At 44.7% G+C, this 16,561-nt stretch overlaps 1 protein-coding gene across 3 annotated transcripts in view; it reads right to left on the bottom strand.

Annotated features, from left to right (window-relative positions):
• Positions 1-1,471: 1,471 nt before the first annotated feature.
• The window catches only part of CCNY (cyclin Y), a 234,159-nt gene continuing 219,069 nt past the window's right edge, over positions 1,472-16,561 (bottom strand). For all 3 annotated transcript variants that reach the window (XM_010389413.2, XM_030940401.1, XM_010389414.2), the window contains 2 exons: positions 7,101-7,263; positions 1,472-4,196 (listed from right to left, as the gene is read on the bottom strand). In XM_010389413.2, the coding sequence (XP_010387715.1) occupies positions 4,080-4,196; positions 7,101-7,263 (280 nt within the window). In that variant the 3' untranslated portion in view covers positions 1,472-4,079. The remainder of the gene's footprint in view (positions 4,197-7,100; positions 7,264-16,561) is intronic.

The raw sequence follows: 16,561 nt of genomic DNA on the forward strand, positions 1-16,561 counted from the left end.
GGCATGGTGGCACACACCCTTCATCCCAATGAGGCTGAGACTAGGGAGGCCGAGGCAGGAGGATCACTTGAGCCTAGGAGTTTCAGGCTACAGTGAGCTATGATTGTGCCACTGCACACCAGGCAGGGTGACAAAGTGAGACTCTCTTTCCAAAAAAAAAAAAAAAAAGATACACAAACTGAAGTATCCTTTTCCCATCTCAGTGCAAGAGCATGTTTCTTGTTTCCTTCTCTTTTTCAACAAGGGTAGTACCTCATTATGGCTGACTTTTCAGAAGATAATGTCTTTAAGACCCACCCAAGACACTGACTCCAATGACATTAAGGGAGATAAAGTGATTTCAGACAAAATGGGGTATCAATATGAAGGCGACATGTTCTATTAGGTCTCTATTGTGCTACTTCTCAATTGCTGGAGTAGCTCTCATACCTGTGTGAGTCGCTCAAGAACACAGGGCCAATACCACTTTCTACCACTGCTCTTGCAAAGAACTGGTTCACTCAGCATCCATAAAACCTACTGAATTTTATCTCAATCAATATACCAACAAAAAACACAGCAGGAAGGCAGGCACTACTTTGTTCTATGTATGTATTTATTTAACATTTATTAGATACCTACAATAACCAGGAATCATGTTTTTTTTTTTTTTTTTTTTTAATTTCAAATCTTGGCCAGGCACGGTAGCTCACGCCTGTAATCCCAGCACTTTGGAAGGCTGAGGCAGGTGGATCACTTGAGGTCAGGAGTTCAAGACCAGCCTGGCCAACATGGTGAAACCCTGTCTCTACTAAAACTACAAAAATCATCTGGGCATGGTGTGCTCGCCTGTAACCCCAGCTACTTGGGAGGCGGAGGCAGGAGAAATGTTTGAACCCAGGAGGCGGAGCTTGCAGTGAGCCGAGATCGCACCACTGCACTCCAGCCTGGGTGACAGAGCGAGATTCCGTCTCAAAAAATCAATCAATCAATCAATCAAATCTGTAAAATATGACCCCAGGTGAGAAGTTACCAAAAGCAGCAGGAAAAGTTTAAATCATTCACTCCCCAGATTCTGCTTTGCAGCTTAGCTTAAAGGAAACCCCAGAATGGAGATGGCTCTGCCCAAGCCCGAGAGAAGGCAGGCAGGAAACCCAGACCAGAAGAGGAGGCAGATACGGGTGCCCCCACCTCTGGGCTCACCTCGTGCATGAAGGCATATCTCGATTTTGGCAGGAATTCTCATCTGCCCTCCAATTTGGTTTTAAACTCCTGACTTCTTCTTTCCCTTTTTCTAGTTAAACAAAAAAAAAAGAAAGAAAGAAAATGTAAAACAAATAAAAAAGATTCATCGGGATATATATTTATTGTCCCAATGACTTTATATGTTGTTTAAATCAAATCTAAAATTAAAGTAACAAATTGTGTCGTTTCCTTCATCCTTCATTAATGACAAAAACTTTCCATTCAAAAACTACACTAAGACAATGTGTTCCTCAACAGTAATCCAGCTTTAATTGTAGAGCATTAATTCGCCTTACAAACAAATTACAGTCAACTACGATTTATCAATAAGTACTGTACTGGTTGTGTGTTTTCTTTTGGCAAACTTTGAACAAATCAGAGAAGAAAACATAACTATTCATCATCATGTAGAAAAAGAAAAGAAAATGAACCTCAAGTATCTACCTATGTGTCAAGTGATTCATCCTGCCAGTAAAACTAAAATCTACACTTACAGCAGTTTTAAACATCCTTAGTGCAAGAAACATAACCAATTAATACAGATCAATACTAATTAATGAATATGGAAAATTTTCCTATACAGAGGTAGAGTCGAGGGCACAGGCTAAAACAGTATTCAGTAGTCTAAACAAGACTGAGTCCGGTTTTATGGAATCCACTTTAAATTTTAGGTATCAGACTGTATGTACATATATACAATAAATAGACTATACAATTTTTTAAAGTAGTTTAATAAACTCCACAAAATAATAGCAGATGCATTGAAATATTTACATAATTCAACTTTCAAATCTCTCATTCAAATAAAAGGGATAAAAATAAAATTCTGCTATTAAGGCAGCAGAACCTCTTTCCTGAAATGGATTGGTAAAATAAGATACTTCACTGGAGAGGAACTAATTTATGTTTAAGAGGTATTCATATTCAGCTAAGAAAATACATCCCTTTTTCAGCTATATAGATTAGGGAATATAAAATGCTATTTTCTACATTTTTAGACCTGCATTTAAAGTTCTAAATTCAACTCTGACTTGAAGAGAGAAGCTGATTTTGGTACCCACACAGAGTAGACCATCACAATTACAATGGAAAGATAATTAATGTTTTATATTCTGTTTATTTGCTTGTGAAAGTTTGGGCCAGAAAGGCTGTGATAATAATTCTGACCCAAACAGGTATGCTTACACTTGACACAAATTTCACTAAAACCTAACACTTTTGGCTTGGAGTTCTTGGGATTCTGACTTTCTGAGTCCCTTCCATTTCCAAAGCATGTTTCATTGAGAGCAGGCAATGTTTGGGGATCAGGTACATGATTCAATACTAATTAAAATGCCAAAGTTTTCCAAGCTCACATGGGAAGAAGGTGAAACACAGACCTGCTGCTGCCACTGGCCTCCCAGAGACTTGAAAAAGGAAACAACTCAGAAATCTGTCACTGTGACCTAAGAAAATATGCAAAAACCCAAAGCATTATATATGCAAGTGACTCACATTCTTAGATTTCATATCAAATTCATTATTTGATATTCTATCATTAACTCTTTTATTTTATTTGGTATGAAAGATTCTTATTGAGCCCATAAGGAAATCAGGGATCGTCAGAAAATGAAAAAGTATGGTCATAATTAATGAAGCATAAACCTTCACAGTTTGAATTTTGTAGAACTTCTCTAAGCACCCACAATGAAATTGCAAGTTGAGTTTTTTTAAATTCAGTCATTCTGTGAAAAATACCTCAGTAAATAGTAACATTTTTCCCTTCAATGATCTTCCAACTGGAATACCCAACCCACCCTTTTTTTTTTTTATTTTAGATTTTTAAAAAATTTTATACAAATAGACTAACTTTGATTTAAAGTAAACATATAAAAATTGAGAAGAATATTGCTTGCAACAATGGACTTGGAAGGAGAGGAATGGATTAGGCAGGGATACAAAGAAATGGCTCCTACTCGGTAGCTTCGGGTGCACGCCCAGCACTCTGCAGAACTCTCACGGGGACACCCTCTGCTGCACAGTGTCCTTCAGCCCACGAAGTCTGACTGATTTTGTAACAACAACTTCAGGTCAGGAAAAAAACAAATGCAAGAAAATCGGAAGGCACAAGCACCCATGTGATCTAGAATGTTCTTGGGGTGAGGAATAAGGAGGGAAAGGGATACTTTTGGTTCAGCACTACAGTCAATTTCACCATTGTTGAAGAAAAACGGTATAAAATAAGGGTGTACAGAAATGGAACGAGCACAGCCCACTGGTGAGGAAGAAAGCTCAGAAGACAGCGCGCAGAAATAGTGCGGAGAGAAATGACCAGTACTATTTATTTGGAAGTCTGCGCCATGGTGGGTACAAACTACATCCCCTGCTCTGTGGGACCAAAATCAAAACAGGGCAAAAACAAAATCCCCCCATCCCAAAAAAGCAGCAGAAGGAATGCAAGAAGTCTTACAGGACACACTGGTCCAGCCCTGGGTGCAGCCAGCTCTGCATCCACGCTGCGCTCACCAACTTCAGCTACCGCCCCCACGGGGACTCCAGAGGGCCGGGCTGCTTAACCATTTTCCCTGCCTCTCCACGACTTCCCTTTCCCTTTATTTCCTCATGCAGGATTCGAGTCTGCTTCCTCCACAAAGGAAGTGCTGTTGCTGACAGTGGTGAGAGCGAGCTGGGACCTCCAGGGCACTGACGCTTCCTCCAAGCCTTGCTGCGTGGGCGCTCATCCAGGCAGCCTGACGGAACTATGCGTTAAAAAAGAAAAGGAAAGAAAAAACAAAAACAAACCCACCCCACGTCTGTCTTTTCTCAAACTAAAGGAGAAACTAAGGGATGGTGTGGCCTCTGGCGGGCCTCCGCAGTTAGGAAATGATGGCCGGGGACCAACGGGAGAGCGTCAGGTTGTCTGCACTGGCTGAGCGCTTCCTCGCAGATCTTCTCAGGTCCTTGTACTTGTCCTCGCAGAGGCGAGAGATGGCCTGAGGGGCAAGAGAGACAGTGTGGGTCAGGGCGGGCCATATCTGCGCCCATCGCTCACTCGCCCTGGGCGCCGAGGGCGCTGCATGATGGACAGGCAGAGCCCCTGCCCCTGTGGAGCTCCGGCGGGCAGCCCAGCTCTCTGCTGGCCGCAGGGAGATATGAAGGGAGTGTAGACTCAGCTCTTGTCTCCCAAGAGCTCACAGTCTGAGAAAAGACTCTCGGGATGTGAAATAACAGGACAGTGTCACCTTGCAATTGGCCCAACCAGGGTCAATGCTGGCTCCCCACCCTAGGGGTGTGGGACGGCCCTGCCCCCACGCGTGCTGTTTCCAATCCTTGGCGTCCTCATCTGCAAGCGGGGCAAGAACAGCACCATCCTGGCAGGGCTGGCGTCAAGCACAGGCTTGCAGCTGAGCCTCACAGGGAGGAGAGCTCGGCCACCGGCGGCAAGGAGAGCTGCAGCCAGACCACCAGCTAGGGACTCCGCAGAAAAGGATGGAGGACTTAAGTCACCTCTAGAGGGTTGCTGAAAGAGGGACCCAGGAGGATCACAAAAACATTAAGATGTGCAGATAATTAACACTTTGGTGATGAGGACGGGGGCCATGCTACCCTGGGAACAACTCTCCCAGGGCTGCCACTGGGTGTGGCTAGAACCGGCTGATGGCAAAAGCTGAGCCCGCTGTCCCAGGAGGGGATGGTCTGCGTCATGGGAAGGCTTTGATTATTTGGAGAAGAGAAAGAGCAGCCTTCTCAGGACAGACTGGGCTTCTCTCCTGGCCCGGTGAAACCCTAGGGCCCGTGGCACAGCAGCCCCAGAAGCAGGTGAGCTCTCCCTTCTCGGCACTCGGAGAAACTTAACAGAGGGAACAGCAGGTACCAACTCCACCAACCTGGGCCTGTGCTCTCAGGGTGGCTGACCCGGAGCCCCATATATTCTTCAGCAGAGAACACGGACTCGCTTCCCTGCAGAGCTGCGTAGCTGCCAGGAGCTCCGGCTTGTCTCATCAGCACTGAAGCAGCCACTGGAGTCATGGCTGGTGACGAGGGGGACCAGGGACCACAGCACAGGCTGAGAGGGGGCTCACGCTCTCAGGGAAAGCCAGATTCTACCTACATCTGTGCTTGCGAAGGCTTCACAACATTTGCCTTGCAGGAAATCCTGCAGAGGGAGGGTTTTCCATTTTTCCTCGAATAGATGACAACTGGGAGAGTGGGTGGGCTTTCCATTCCAAAGGCCGGCACACAATCACAGGGGCATGGTTGAGTTCTGAAATGCTCACTGGATTTTTATTTCTAACCAGTGCTATGCATCCAGTCTTTTCTATGGTTTACTTCTTGGAATTAACATATTACTTTTTAAATTTTTATTTAACATTTTCCTTTCTTAAGCATGTAATCCATAACAGCTTTCTTCTCCCAGCTCTAGACCACCGTGTGGCCAGGCCATCACAATGCCACACCAACTCTGCACTGAGTGACAACATCCCACCTGGGATGGGCAGTGGCATGGGCAGCACGAAGACCTCTGGGTCTCACAAGCTGGGGACATGACTGTGCCATCCAGTACTTGGAAAGGCTCTGTGGGATGAGACCAAGGCAGGACTGGGCACAAAGGTGCAGAGGGGAAAGGCTAGGGCACACCCTCTCTGGAGGAGAGGGTCTCTCCCCAGGGATCCTGCTTCATTACCACCCCATCCCTTTTCTTCCTACCAAAAGGTCAAGTGGGAAGAGCCTGGTGAGCATATGAGGTGGAAGCACATACAAATATGCTGTGGTGAGACCCAAAGTTACACAGCTTAACGACGGCCCAAAACCCAGACCAAGACTGGCGGTGCTGCCCTCAGCTCTAACTGGGCTATGGACAAAATATTTTGGAAAAAAAATCAAAAGCAGAATCAAACCTTTTTGGATTCCCAATTGTTAATATCATCTGGCAGCTTTTTCCTATAAAAGTGCATGCTGAGAAATACCTTTTTGAGGGGCTTATATTGTGGGAAATGCTTTTTGGGGGGACTTACAATTTTTTTAAACCTATCTGTAAAGGTAAGGGTTTTAAAAAATATTTTATTTCAAAATAGAATTGCGGTGGCTCATGCCTGTAATACCAGCACTTTGGGAGGCCAAGGTGGGTAGATCACAAGGTCAGGAGTTCTAGACCAGCCTGGCCAACATAATGAAATCCCGTACGTCTCTACTAAAAATACAAAAATAATTAGCCAGGCACAGTGGCGCACATCTGTAGTCCCAGCTACTAGGGAGGCTGAGGCAGGAGAATCACTTGAACCCAGGAGGTGGAGGTTGTGATGAGCTGAGATTGCGCCACTGCACTCCAGCCTGGGCAACACAGCAAGACTCCATCTCAAAAAAAAAAAAAAAAAAAAAAACAACTATGCTTATTAAGTATAAAGTGATATTAAACTGGTTATTAAAAATATGAAGCGGTTGGCCAGGTGCAGTGGCTCACATCTGTAATCCCAGCACTTGGGGAGGCCAAGGTGGGTGGATCACCTGAGGTCAGGAGTTTGAGACCAGCCTGGCCAACATCATGAAACCCCGTCTCTACTAAAAATAAAAAATAATCAGCTGGGTGTGGTGGTAGGTACCTGTAATCCCAGCTACCTGGGAGGCTGAAGCAGGAAAACTGCTTGAACCCGGGAGGCAGAGACTGCAGTGGGCCAAGATCGCACCACTGTACTCCAGCCTGGGTGACAGAGTGAGACTCTGTCTCAAAGAAAAAAAGGACAAATTATAATGAACTGCCCAGCTATATATCCTAGTAGCTCATCTTTATTTTACATCATGTAGTGGCGAAAATGATCAATGTGACCACATATATCCCTGGTCCTCAGATGATGCATCAGCAACATCGCACCACAAAATGCTGTTTTAAAGCATCTTACCTCAAGCTTGTGAGCCCTCTCCCTGCTCAGGGGCTCCAAGGGAAAGCTCAGGTTGTTCGCTTCTGCCAGAGAACGAAGATCAAAATAATACTTGGCATAGACACTGGAAGGAACATTGATGTTGAACTGCAGCAATTCAAGAAACTGTCGCTCTAGCTCGTTCCTGCAAAGCAAAGACAAAAATAGCCTGTGCTTAGCCACCACACCAGGCCGCATGGCCTGCCAAGGCAAGTTGCTGGAGACCTGAGTCCAGAAAACTGCATCCTCCAGGGAGACCAGTGATCTAATTAAATGTCTGTTTGGACACCAGAGTTGCAGTCTCACCACCATATTGGGATTAAAAGCCAAATCCACTTGATCTGGTGCCCAGGATGAGGACTGATTAATTGGGATCATCACCAGGAAGGGTTTCAGGGTGAATCACTTCACTGAGATCTAACACACACATAGCAGGCTCTGGCTGCAAGTCTCCGTGAGGACAGGCTGCGGAAGGAGCAGCCAAGAGCTGCCATGTAGAGTCCAGTGAGGGGAGGAAAACACTCGGCCTCTGCAGACCTAGAGGACCTTGGTTTCCTTGGTGGCCCCTCCCTGCCTCCAGAGAGAAAAGAGGGGAGGAACTGTGTATGCACTTTCTTAGGCAAAAGGCAGGGATTATGGGGGGAGAGTGTCCAGTCTCTGCCTCAGTCTCTTAGAAAGAGAACTCACAAGCTGGGAAGAATGGAAGCAGTAGTTCCCACACTTGAGCATGCACTCCATCGCCTGGTGGGCTTGTTAGAACAGACATGGGGCTTCACTCTCACACTGTGGGGATCAGTAGGTCTGGGGTGGGGCCTGGGAATGTGCATTTCTAAGGAGTTCCCTGGTGATGGTGAGGCTGAGGCTCTTGCCTCAGGCCCACACTCTGAGAACCACTCAACTAAAAAACGTAGGTCAGGAGAGGAGGTCCTGAGACCCACGCTGCCAGCCCATCTACATGCTGATGGGTTGCTGGGATAAATTTAAAAACTTCTACTTTGAGAACTTCTCGTGTCAGCTATCTTTCAAATTAGGTTGATTTCTGGATAGTTCCTCTGGGTGGGGAACCTTCTCAGTGAGGGAACTATCTGTGGAGCATCGGTCCTGGGTCAGGCACCCAGATTCAGCACGTTCTCCCCAGGAAGGCTCCAGGGGTGCCCACCCACCGCGCACCCTCCAGGCACTTCCTGTCCTTGCCCATACTATGCAGCATGCGGCTGCTGAACTCAGCCTCTTGAACTGGTCTCCTCATAGCCAGAAACTGCAACATCTGCTTTTGCGTGCCTGGCCCCCAGCACATGACCTCTCAGAAGGCTTCCCACAGCAGTGAGAGCTGAACTGGGGTGACGGAAGCAAGGAGCTTGGCGGATAGGAACCAGGGCTGAGGAGGGGGTATTTCAGGTAGAGTGGGTCCCCTCCAACCTCCTGCAGGCAGCCAGAACACACAGTCACCATTTCCTGTGAATGAAGCCAGGGCCCTAGCACAGGGCCTCCACCCTCCTGACCCCGATCCCAGGCTCAGCATTCTGAGTCATGTCCTGCCAACTCTGCTGAACGCTGCCGGTTCGGGTCTGAGCCCCACACACAGGCACCATCCTGTCCTGAGTGATGTCCTGAGACCCCTATGGCTGTTGCTAGTGAGTCATGGCACTCAGCTATAAAGGACTGAGGAGGGCTCCACACCAGCTCAAGTTGCTGTGACAAAGGACAGGAGCAGTAAGGAGGCGGGCAGGGAGGCTGGGGCTGAGCAAGGCCAGTGGCTCTGGGGCGACAGAAGCTGCTGGGCAAAGGAGCACTGGGACCCATGGGCAGGCAGCAAGGAAGGAGGCCTGAAGAGGGCCTGATCTAGGCTCTTCATCAGATGATGAGCGTCACTGCTTGTTTCCGCACAGCCTTGTGAAAAGACTTATAACAAGCTCCAAATGTATTTACTGTACTAAGTTTTATAGTTTTTAAGAATTTAGGCCGGGCGTGGTCGCTCACGCCTGTAATCCCAGCACTTTGGAAGGCTGAGGCGGGCGGATCACCTGAGTTTAGGAGTTTGATACCAGCCTGGCCAACAGGGTGAAACCTCAACTCTACTAAAAATACAATGAAAAATAGCCGGGCATGGTGGCACGTGCCTATAATCCAAGCTACTCAGGAGGCTGAGGCAGGAGAATCCATTGAACCCGGGAGGTGGAGGTTGAAGTGAGCCAAGATTGCACCATTACATTCCAGCCTGGACGACAAGAGTGAAACTCTGTCTCAAAAAAAAACAAAAAACAAAAAACAAAAAACAAAACAAAACAAATTAGCCAGGCATGGTGGTGGGCACCTCTAATTTCCCAGCTACTCCGGAAGGTGAGGCAGGAGAATTGCTTGAACCCAGGAGGCGGAGGGTGCAGTGAGCCGAGATTGCCCCACTGCACTCCAGCCTGGGCAACAGAGTGAAACTCCATCTCAAAAATAAATAAATAAATAATAATTTACTTTGATTTGGGATAATTTTTACTTAAAACAACTTTTATTTTAAGTGATCATCCTGCGAAATACTGGAATCCAGGTAAGATTTCAATAAAACTAAAGTGTCAGAGGCACTGCTAAGGCCAGAAGTGTCAAAATAAACATCCAGAATGAGGGGGGCGGAGCAAGATGGCCGAATAGGAACAGCTCCAGTCTCCAACTCCCAGCGCGAGCGACACAGAAGACCGGTGATTTCTGCATTTTCAACTGAGGTACTGGGGTCATCTCACTAGGGAGTGCCGGACAATCGGTGCTGGTCAGCTGCTGCAGCCTCACCAGCGAGAGCTGAAGCAGGGCGAGGCATCGCCTCACCTGGAAGTGCAAGGGGGAAGGGAATCCGTTTTCCTAGCCAGGGGAACTGAGACACACAACACCTGGAAAATCGGGTAACTCCTACCCCAATACGGCGCTTTAAGCAAAGAGGCACACCAGGAGAATATATCCCACGCCTGGCCGGGAGGGTCCCACGCCCACGGAGCCTCCCTCACTGCTAACACAGCAGTCTGCGGCGATCTATCGGCAAGGCAGCAGCGAGGCTGGGGGAGGGGCGCCCGCCATTGCTGAGGCTTAAGGAGGTAAACGAAGCCGCTGGGAAGCTCGAATTGGGTGGAGCTCACAGCAGCTCAAGGAAGCCTGCCTGTCTCTGTAGACTCCACCTCTGGGGACAGCGCACAGCTGAAGACCAACAGGGGAAACAGCAGGGGCCGGTGCAGACGCGAACCACTCTGTCTGACAGCTTTGGGGAGAGCTGTGGCTCTCCCAACTCGGAGGTTGAGATCTGAGAACAGACAGACTGCCTGCTCAGGTGTGTCCCTGACCCCTGAGTAGCCTAGCTGGGAGAAATCCCCCACTAAGGGCAGTCTGACACCCCACACCTCACAGGGTGGAGTACACCCCTGAGAGGAAACTTCCAAAGGAAGAATCAGACAGGTACACTCGCTGTTCAGCAATATTCTATCTTCGGCAACCTCTGCTGCTGATACCCAGGCAAACAGGGTCGGGAGTGGACCTCAAGCAATCTCCAACAGACCAACAGACAGTCCTTCTGACTGTCAGAAGGAAAACTATCAAACAGGAAGGACACCTATACCAAAACCCCATCAGTACGTCACCACCATCAAAGACCAGAGACAGATAAAACCACAAAGATGGGGAAGAAGCAGGGCAGAAAAGCTGGAAATTCAAAAAATAAGAGCGCATCTCCCCCTGCAAAGGAGCGCAGCCCATCGCCAGCAACGGATCAAAGCTGGTCAGAGAATGACTTTGACGAGAGGAGAGAAGAAGGCTTCAGTCCATCAAACTTATCAGAGCTAAAGGAGGAATTACGTACCCAGCGCAAAGAAACTAAAAATCTTGAAAAAAGAGTGGAAGAATTGACAGCTAGACTAATTAATGCAGAGAAGATCATAAACGAAATGACAGAGATGAAAACCATGACAGGAGAAATACGTGACAAATGCACAAGCTTCAGTAACCGACTCGATCAACTGGAAGAAAGAGTATCAGCGATTGAAGATCAAATGAATGAAATGAAGCGAGAAGAGAAACCAAAAGAAAAAAGAAGAAAAAGAAATGAACAAAGCCTGCAAGAAGTATGGGATTACGTAAAAAGACCAAATCTACGTCTGATTGGGGTGCCTGAAAGTGAGGGGGAAAATGGAACCAAGTGGGAAAACACTCTTCAGGATATCATCCAGGAGAACTTCCCCAACCTAGTAGGGCAGGCCGACATTCAAATTCAGGAAATACAGAGAATGCCACAAAGATACTCCTCCAGAAGAGCAACTCCAAGACACATAATCGCCAGATTCACCAAAGTTGAAATGAAGGAAAAAATCTTAAGGGCAGCCAGAGAGAAAGGTCGGGTTACCCACAAAGGGAAGCCCATCAGACTAACAGCAGATCTCTCGGCAGAAACTCTACAAGCCAGAAGAGAGTGGGCGCCAATATTCAACGTTCTTAAAGAAAAGAATTTTCAACCCAGAATTTCATATCCAGCCAAACTAAGTTTCATAAGTGAAGGAGAAATAAAATCCTTTACAGATAAGCAAATGCTTAGAGATTTTGTCACCACCAGGCCTGCCTTACAAGAGACCCTGAAGGAAGCCCTAAACATGGAAAGGAACAACCGGTACCAGCCATTGCAAAAACATGCCAAAATGTAAAGACCATCGAGGCTAGGAAGAAACTGCATCAACTAACGAGCAAAATAACCAGTTAATATCATAATGGCAGGATCAAGTTCACACATAACAATATTAACCTTAAATGTTAATGGACTAAATGCTCCAATTAAAAGACACAGACTGGCAAACTGGATAAAGAGTCAAGACCCATCAGTCTGCTGTATTCAGGAGACCCATCTCACATGCACAGACATACATAGGCTCAAAATAAAGGGATGGAGGAAGATCTACCAAGCAAATGGAGAACAAAAAAAAGCAGGGGTTGCAATCCTTGTCTCTGATAAAACAGACTTTAAACCATCAAAGATCAAAAGAGACAAAGAAGGACATTACATAATGGTAAAGGGATCAATTCAACAGGAAGAGCTAACTCTCCTAAATATTTATGCACCCAATACAGGAGCACCCAGATTCATAAAGCAAGTCCTTAGAGACATACAAAGAGACTTAGACTCCCATACAATAATAATGGGAGACTTCAACACTCCGCTGTCAACATTAGACAGATCAACGAGACAGAAAGTTAACAAGGATATCCAGGAATTGAACTCATCTCTGCACCAAGTGGACCTAATAGACATCTATAGAACTCTCCACCCCAAATCAACAGAATATACATTCTTCTCAGCACCACATCGCACTTATTCCAAAATTGACCACATAATTGGAAGTAAAGCACTCCTCAGCAAATGTAAAAGAACAGAAATTATAACAAACTGTCTCTCAGACCACAGTGCAATCAAACTAGAACTCAGGACTAAGAAACTCAATCAAAACCGCTCAACTACATGGAAACTGAACAACCTGCTCCTGAATGACTACTGGGTACATAACAAAATGAAAGCAGAAATAAAGATGTTCTTTGAAACCAATGAGAACAAAGATACAACATACCAGAATCTCTGGGACACATTTAAAGCAGTGTGTAGAGGGAAATTTATAGCACTAAATGCCCACAAGAGAAAGCAGGAAAGATCTAAAATTGACACTCTAACATCACAATTAAAAGAACTAGAGAGGCAAGAGCAAACACATTCAAAAGCTAGCAGAAGGCAAGAAATAACTAAGATCAGAGCCGAACTGAAGGAGATAGAGACACAAAAAACCCTCCAAAAAATCAATGAATCCAGGAGTTGGTTTTTTGAAAAGATCAACAAAATTGACAGACCGCTAGCAAGGCTAATAAAGAAGAAAAGAGAGAGGAATCAAATAGATGCAATAAAAAATGATAAAGGGGATATCACCACTGACCCCACAGAAATACAAACTACCATCAGAGAATACTATAAACGCCTCTACGCAAATCAACTAGAAAATCTAGAAGAAATGGATAATTTCCTGGACACTTACACTCTCCCAAGGCTAAACCAGGAAGAAGTTGAATCCCTGAATAGACCAATAGCAGGCTCTGAAATTGAGGCAACAATTAATAGCCTACCCACCAAAAAAAGTCCAGGACCAGATGGATTCACAGCTGAATTCTACCAGAGGTACAAGGAGGAGCTGGTACCATTCCTTCTGAAACTATTCCAATCAATAGAAAAAGAGGGAATCCTCCCTAACTCATTTTATGAGGCCAACATCATCCTGATACCAAAGCCTGGCAGAGACACAACAAAAAAAGAGAATTTTAGACCAATATCCCTGATGAACATTGATGCAAAAATTCTCAATAAAATACTGGCAAACCAGATTCAGCAGCACATCAAAAAGCTTATCCACCATGATCAAGTGGGCTTCATCCCTGGGATGCAAGGCTGGTTCAACATTCGCAAATCAATAAACGTAATCCAGCATATAAACAGAACCAAAGACAAGAACCACATGATTGTCTCAATAGATGCAGAAAAGGCTTCTGACAAAATTCAACAGCCCTTCATGCTAAAAACGCTCAATAAATTCGGTATTGATGGAACGTACCTCAAAATAATAAGAGCTATTTATGACAAACCCACAGCTAATATCATATTGAATGGGCAAAAACTGGAAAAATTCCCTTTGAAAACTGGCACAAGACAGGGATGCCCTCTCTCACCACTCCTATTCAACATAGTGTTGGAAGTTCTGGCTAGGGCAATCAGGCAAGAGAAAGAAATCAAGGGTATCCAGTTAGGAAAAGAAGAAGTCAAATTGTCCCTGTTTGCAGATGACATGATTGTATATTTAGAAAACCCCATCGTCTCAGCCCAAAATCTCCTTAAGCTGATAAGCAATTTCAGCAAGTCTCAGGATACAAAATTAATGTGCAAAAATCACAAGCATTCTTATACACCAGTAACAGACAAGCAGAGAGCCAAATCAGGAATGAACTTCCATTCACAATTGCTTCAAAGAGAATAAAATACCTAGGAATCCAGCTTACAAGGGATGTCAAGGACCTCTTCAAGGAGAACTACAAACCACTGCTCAGTGAAATAAAAGAGGACACAAACAAATGGAAGAACATACCATGCTCATGGATAGGAAGAATCAATATCGTGAAAATGGCCATACTCCCCAAGGTTATTTATAGATTCAATGCCATCCCCATCAAGCTACCAATGAGTTTCTTCACAGAATTGGAAAAAACTGCTTTAAAGTTCATATGGAACCAAAAAAGAGCCCGCATTGCCAAGACAATCCTAAGTCAAAAGGACAAAGCTGGAGGCGTCACGCTACCTGACTTCAAACTATACTACAAGGCTACAGTAACCAAAACAGCATGGTACTGGTACCAAAACAGAGATATAGACCAGTGGAACAGAACAGAGTCCTCAGAAATAATACCGCACATCTACAGCCATCTGATCTTTGACAAACCTGAGAGAAACAAGAAATGGGGAAAGGATTCCCTATTTAATAAATGGTGCTGGGAAAACTGGCTAGCCATAAGTAGAAAGCTGAAACTGGATCCTTTCCTTACCCTTATACGAAGATTAATTCAAGATGGATTAGAGACTTAAATGTTAGACCTAATACCATAAAAACCCTAGAAGAAAATCTAGGTAGTACCATTCAGGACATAGGCATGGGCAAGGACTTCATGTCTAAAACACCAAAAGCAAGGGCAGCAAAAGCCAAAATTGACAAATGGGATCTAATTAAACTAAAGAGCTTTTGCACAGCAAAAGAAACTACCATCAGAGTGAACAGGCAACCTACAGAATGGGAGAAAATTTTTGCAACCTACTCATCTGACAAAGGGCTAATATCCAGAATCTACAAAGAACTCAAACAAATATACGAGAAAAAAACAAACAACCCCATCAAAAAGTGGGGAAAGGATATGAACAGACATTTCTCAAAAGAAGATATTCATACAGCCAACAGACACATGAAAAAATGCTCATCATCACTCGCCATCAGAGAAATGCAAATCAAAACCACAATGAGATACCATCTCACACCAGTTAGAATGGCAATCATTAAGAAGTCAGGAAACAACAGGTGTTGGAGAGGATGTGGAGAAATAGGAACACTTTTACACTGCTGGTGGGATTGTAAACTAGTTCAACCATTATGGAAAACAGTATGGCAATTCCTCAAGGATCTAGAACTAGATGTACCATATGACCCAGCCATCCCACTACTGGGTATATACCCAAAGGATTATAAATTATTCTACTACAAAGACACATGTACACGTATGTTTATTGCGGCACTATTCACAATAGCAAAAACTTGGAATCAACCCAAATGTCCATCTGTGACAGACTGGATTAAGAAAATGTGGCACATATACACCATGGAATACTATGCAGCCATAAAAAAGGATGAGTTTGCGTCCTTTGTAGGGACATGGATGCAGCTGGAAACCATCATTCTTAGCAAACTATCACAAGAACAGAAAACCAAACACCGCATGTTCTCACTCATAGGTGGGAACTGAACAATGAGATCACTTGGACTCGGGAAGGGGAACATCACGCACTGGGGCCTATTATGGGGAGGGGGGAGGGGGGAGGAGGGAGGGATTGCATTGGGGAGTTATACATGATATAAATGATGAATTGATGGGTGCTGACGAGTTGATGGGTGCAGCACACCAACATGGCATAAGTATACATATGTAACAAACCTGCACGTTATGCACATGTACCCTAGAACTTAAAGTATAATAAAAAAAAATTAAATAAAAAAATAAAATAAAAACTATAAATATAAAAAAAAATAAAAATAAAAAAATAAACGTCCAAGGAGCAAATCCCAGGTGAATCTGGGAGCTGCCATGGACACACCGCCGTCTGGTGGCCAACAGGCGTCACTGCAGAGCGTATTCTCCCAATGCTAAGAAGTCCTAGTACTCTAAGAGAACAGCCTGATAATCCTACCCAAAATGATATACAGACACCATGGTTCTAGATGGAGGCAGACACTATGAGCAAAGTCAAAAGGAAGCTGATTTTGAACAAGGCAGCATTTTCCCAGGGTTCCCTGGAAAACAGACCAACCTTTCTTCAAGCTTGAGTTTCTGGTTAAGCTTTGGGGAAACAGATTTTAGAGCTGTTGTATCAAACAATGAATTTTTTTCTAAAGATTTTGAAAATAATTTTTTCTAAAGATTTCGAAAATAAAAATAATTTCCAAAACTTGAATTTCCAAACTACAGCAGCACATCTTTTACAGGGACACTGGCAGCTTGCTATGTGATAAATTATCAGAAAACTAATGTGATGCCAAGAATGGGCCTGATGGATTTACTATCAGCATTTAGATAACTATGAAGAAACAGTTTTGGTGTAAAACATTGTAAGAAATATATTCAAAAAAAAAAAA

The sequence above is a fragment of the Rhinopithecus roxellana genome, chromosome 11, assembly GCF_007565055.1.
Source record: "Rhinopithecus roxellana isolate Shanxi Qingling chromosome 11, ASM756505v1, whole genome shotgun sequence".
NCBI classification, from domain to species: domain Eukaryota; kingdom Metazoa; phylum Chordata; class Mammalia; order Primates; family Cercopithecidae; genus Rhinopithecus; species Rhinopithecus roxellana.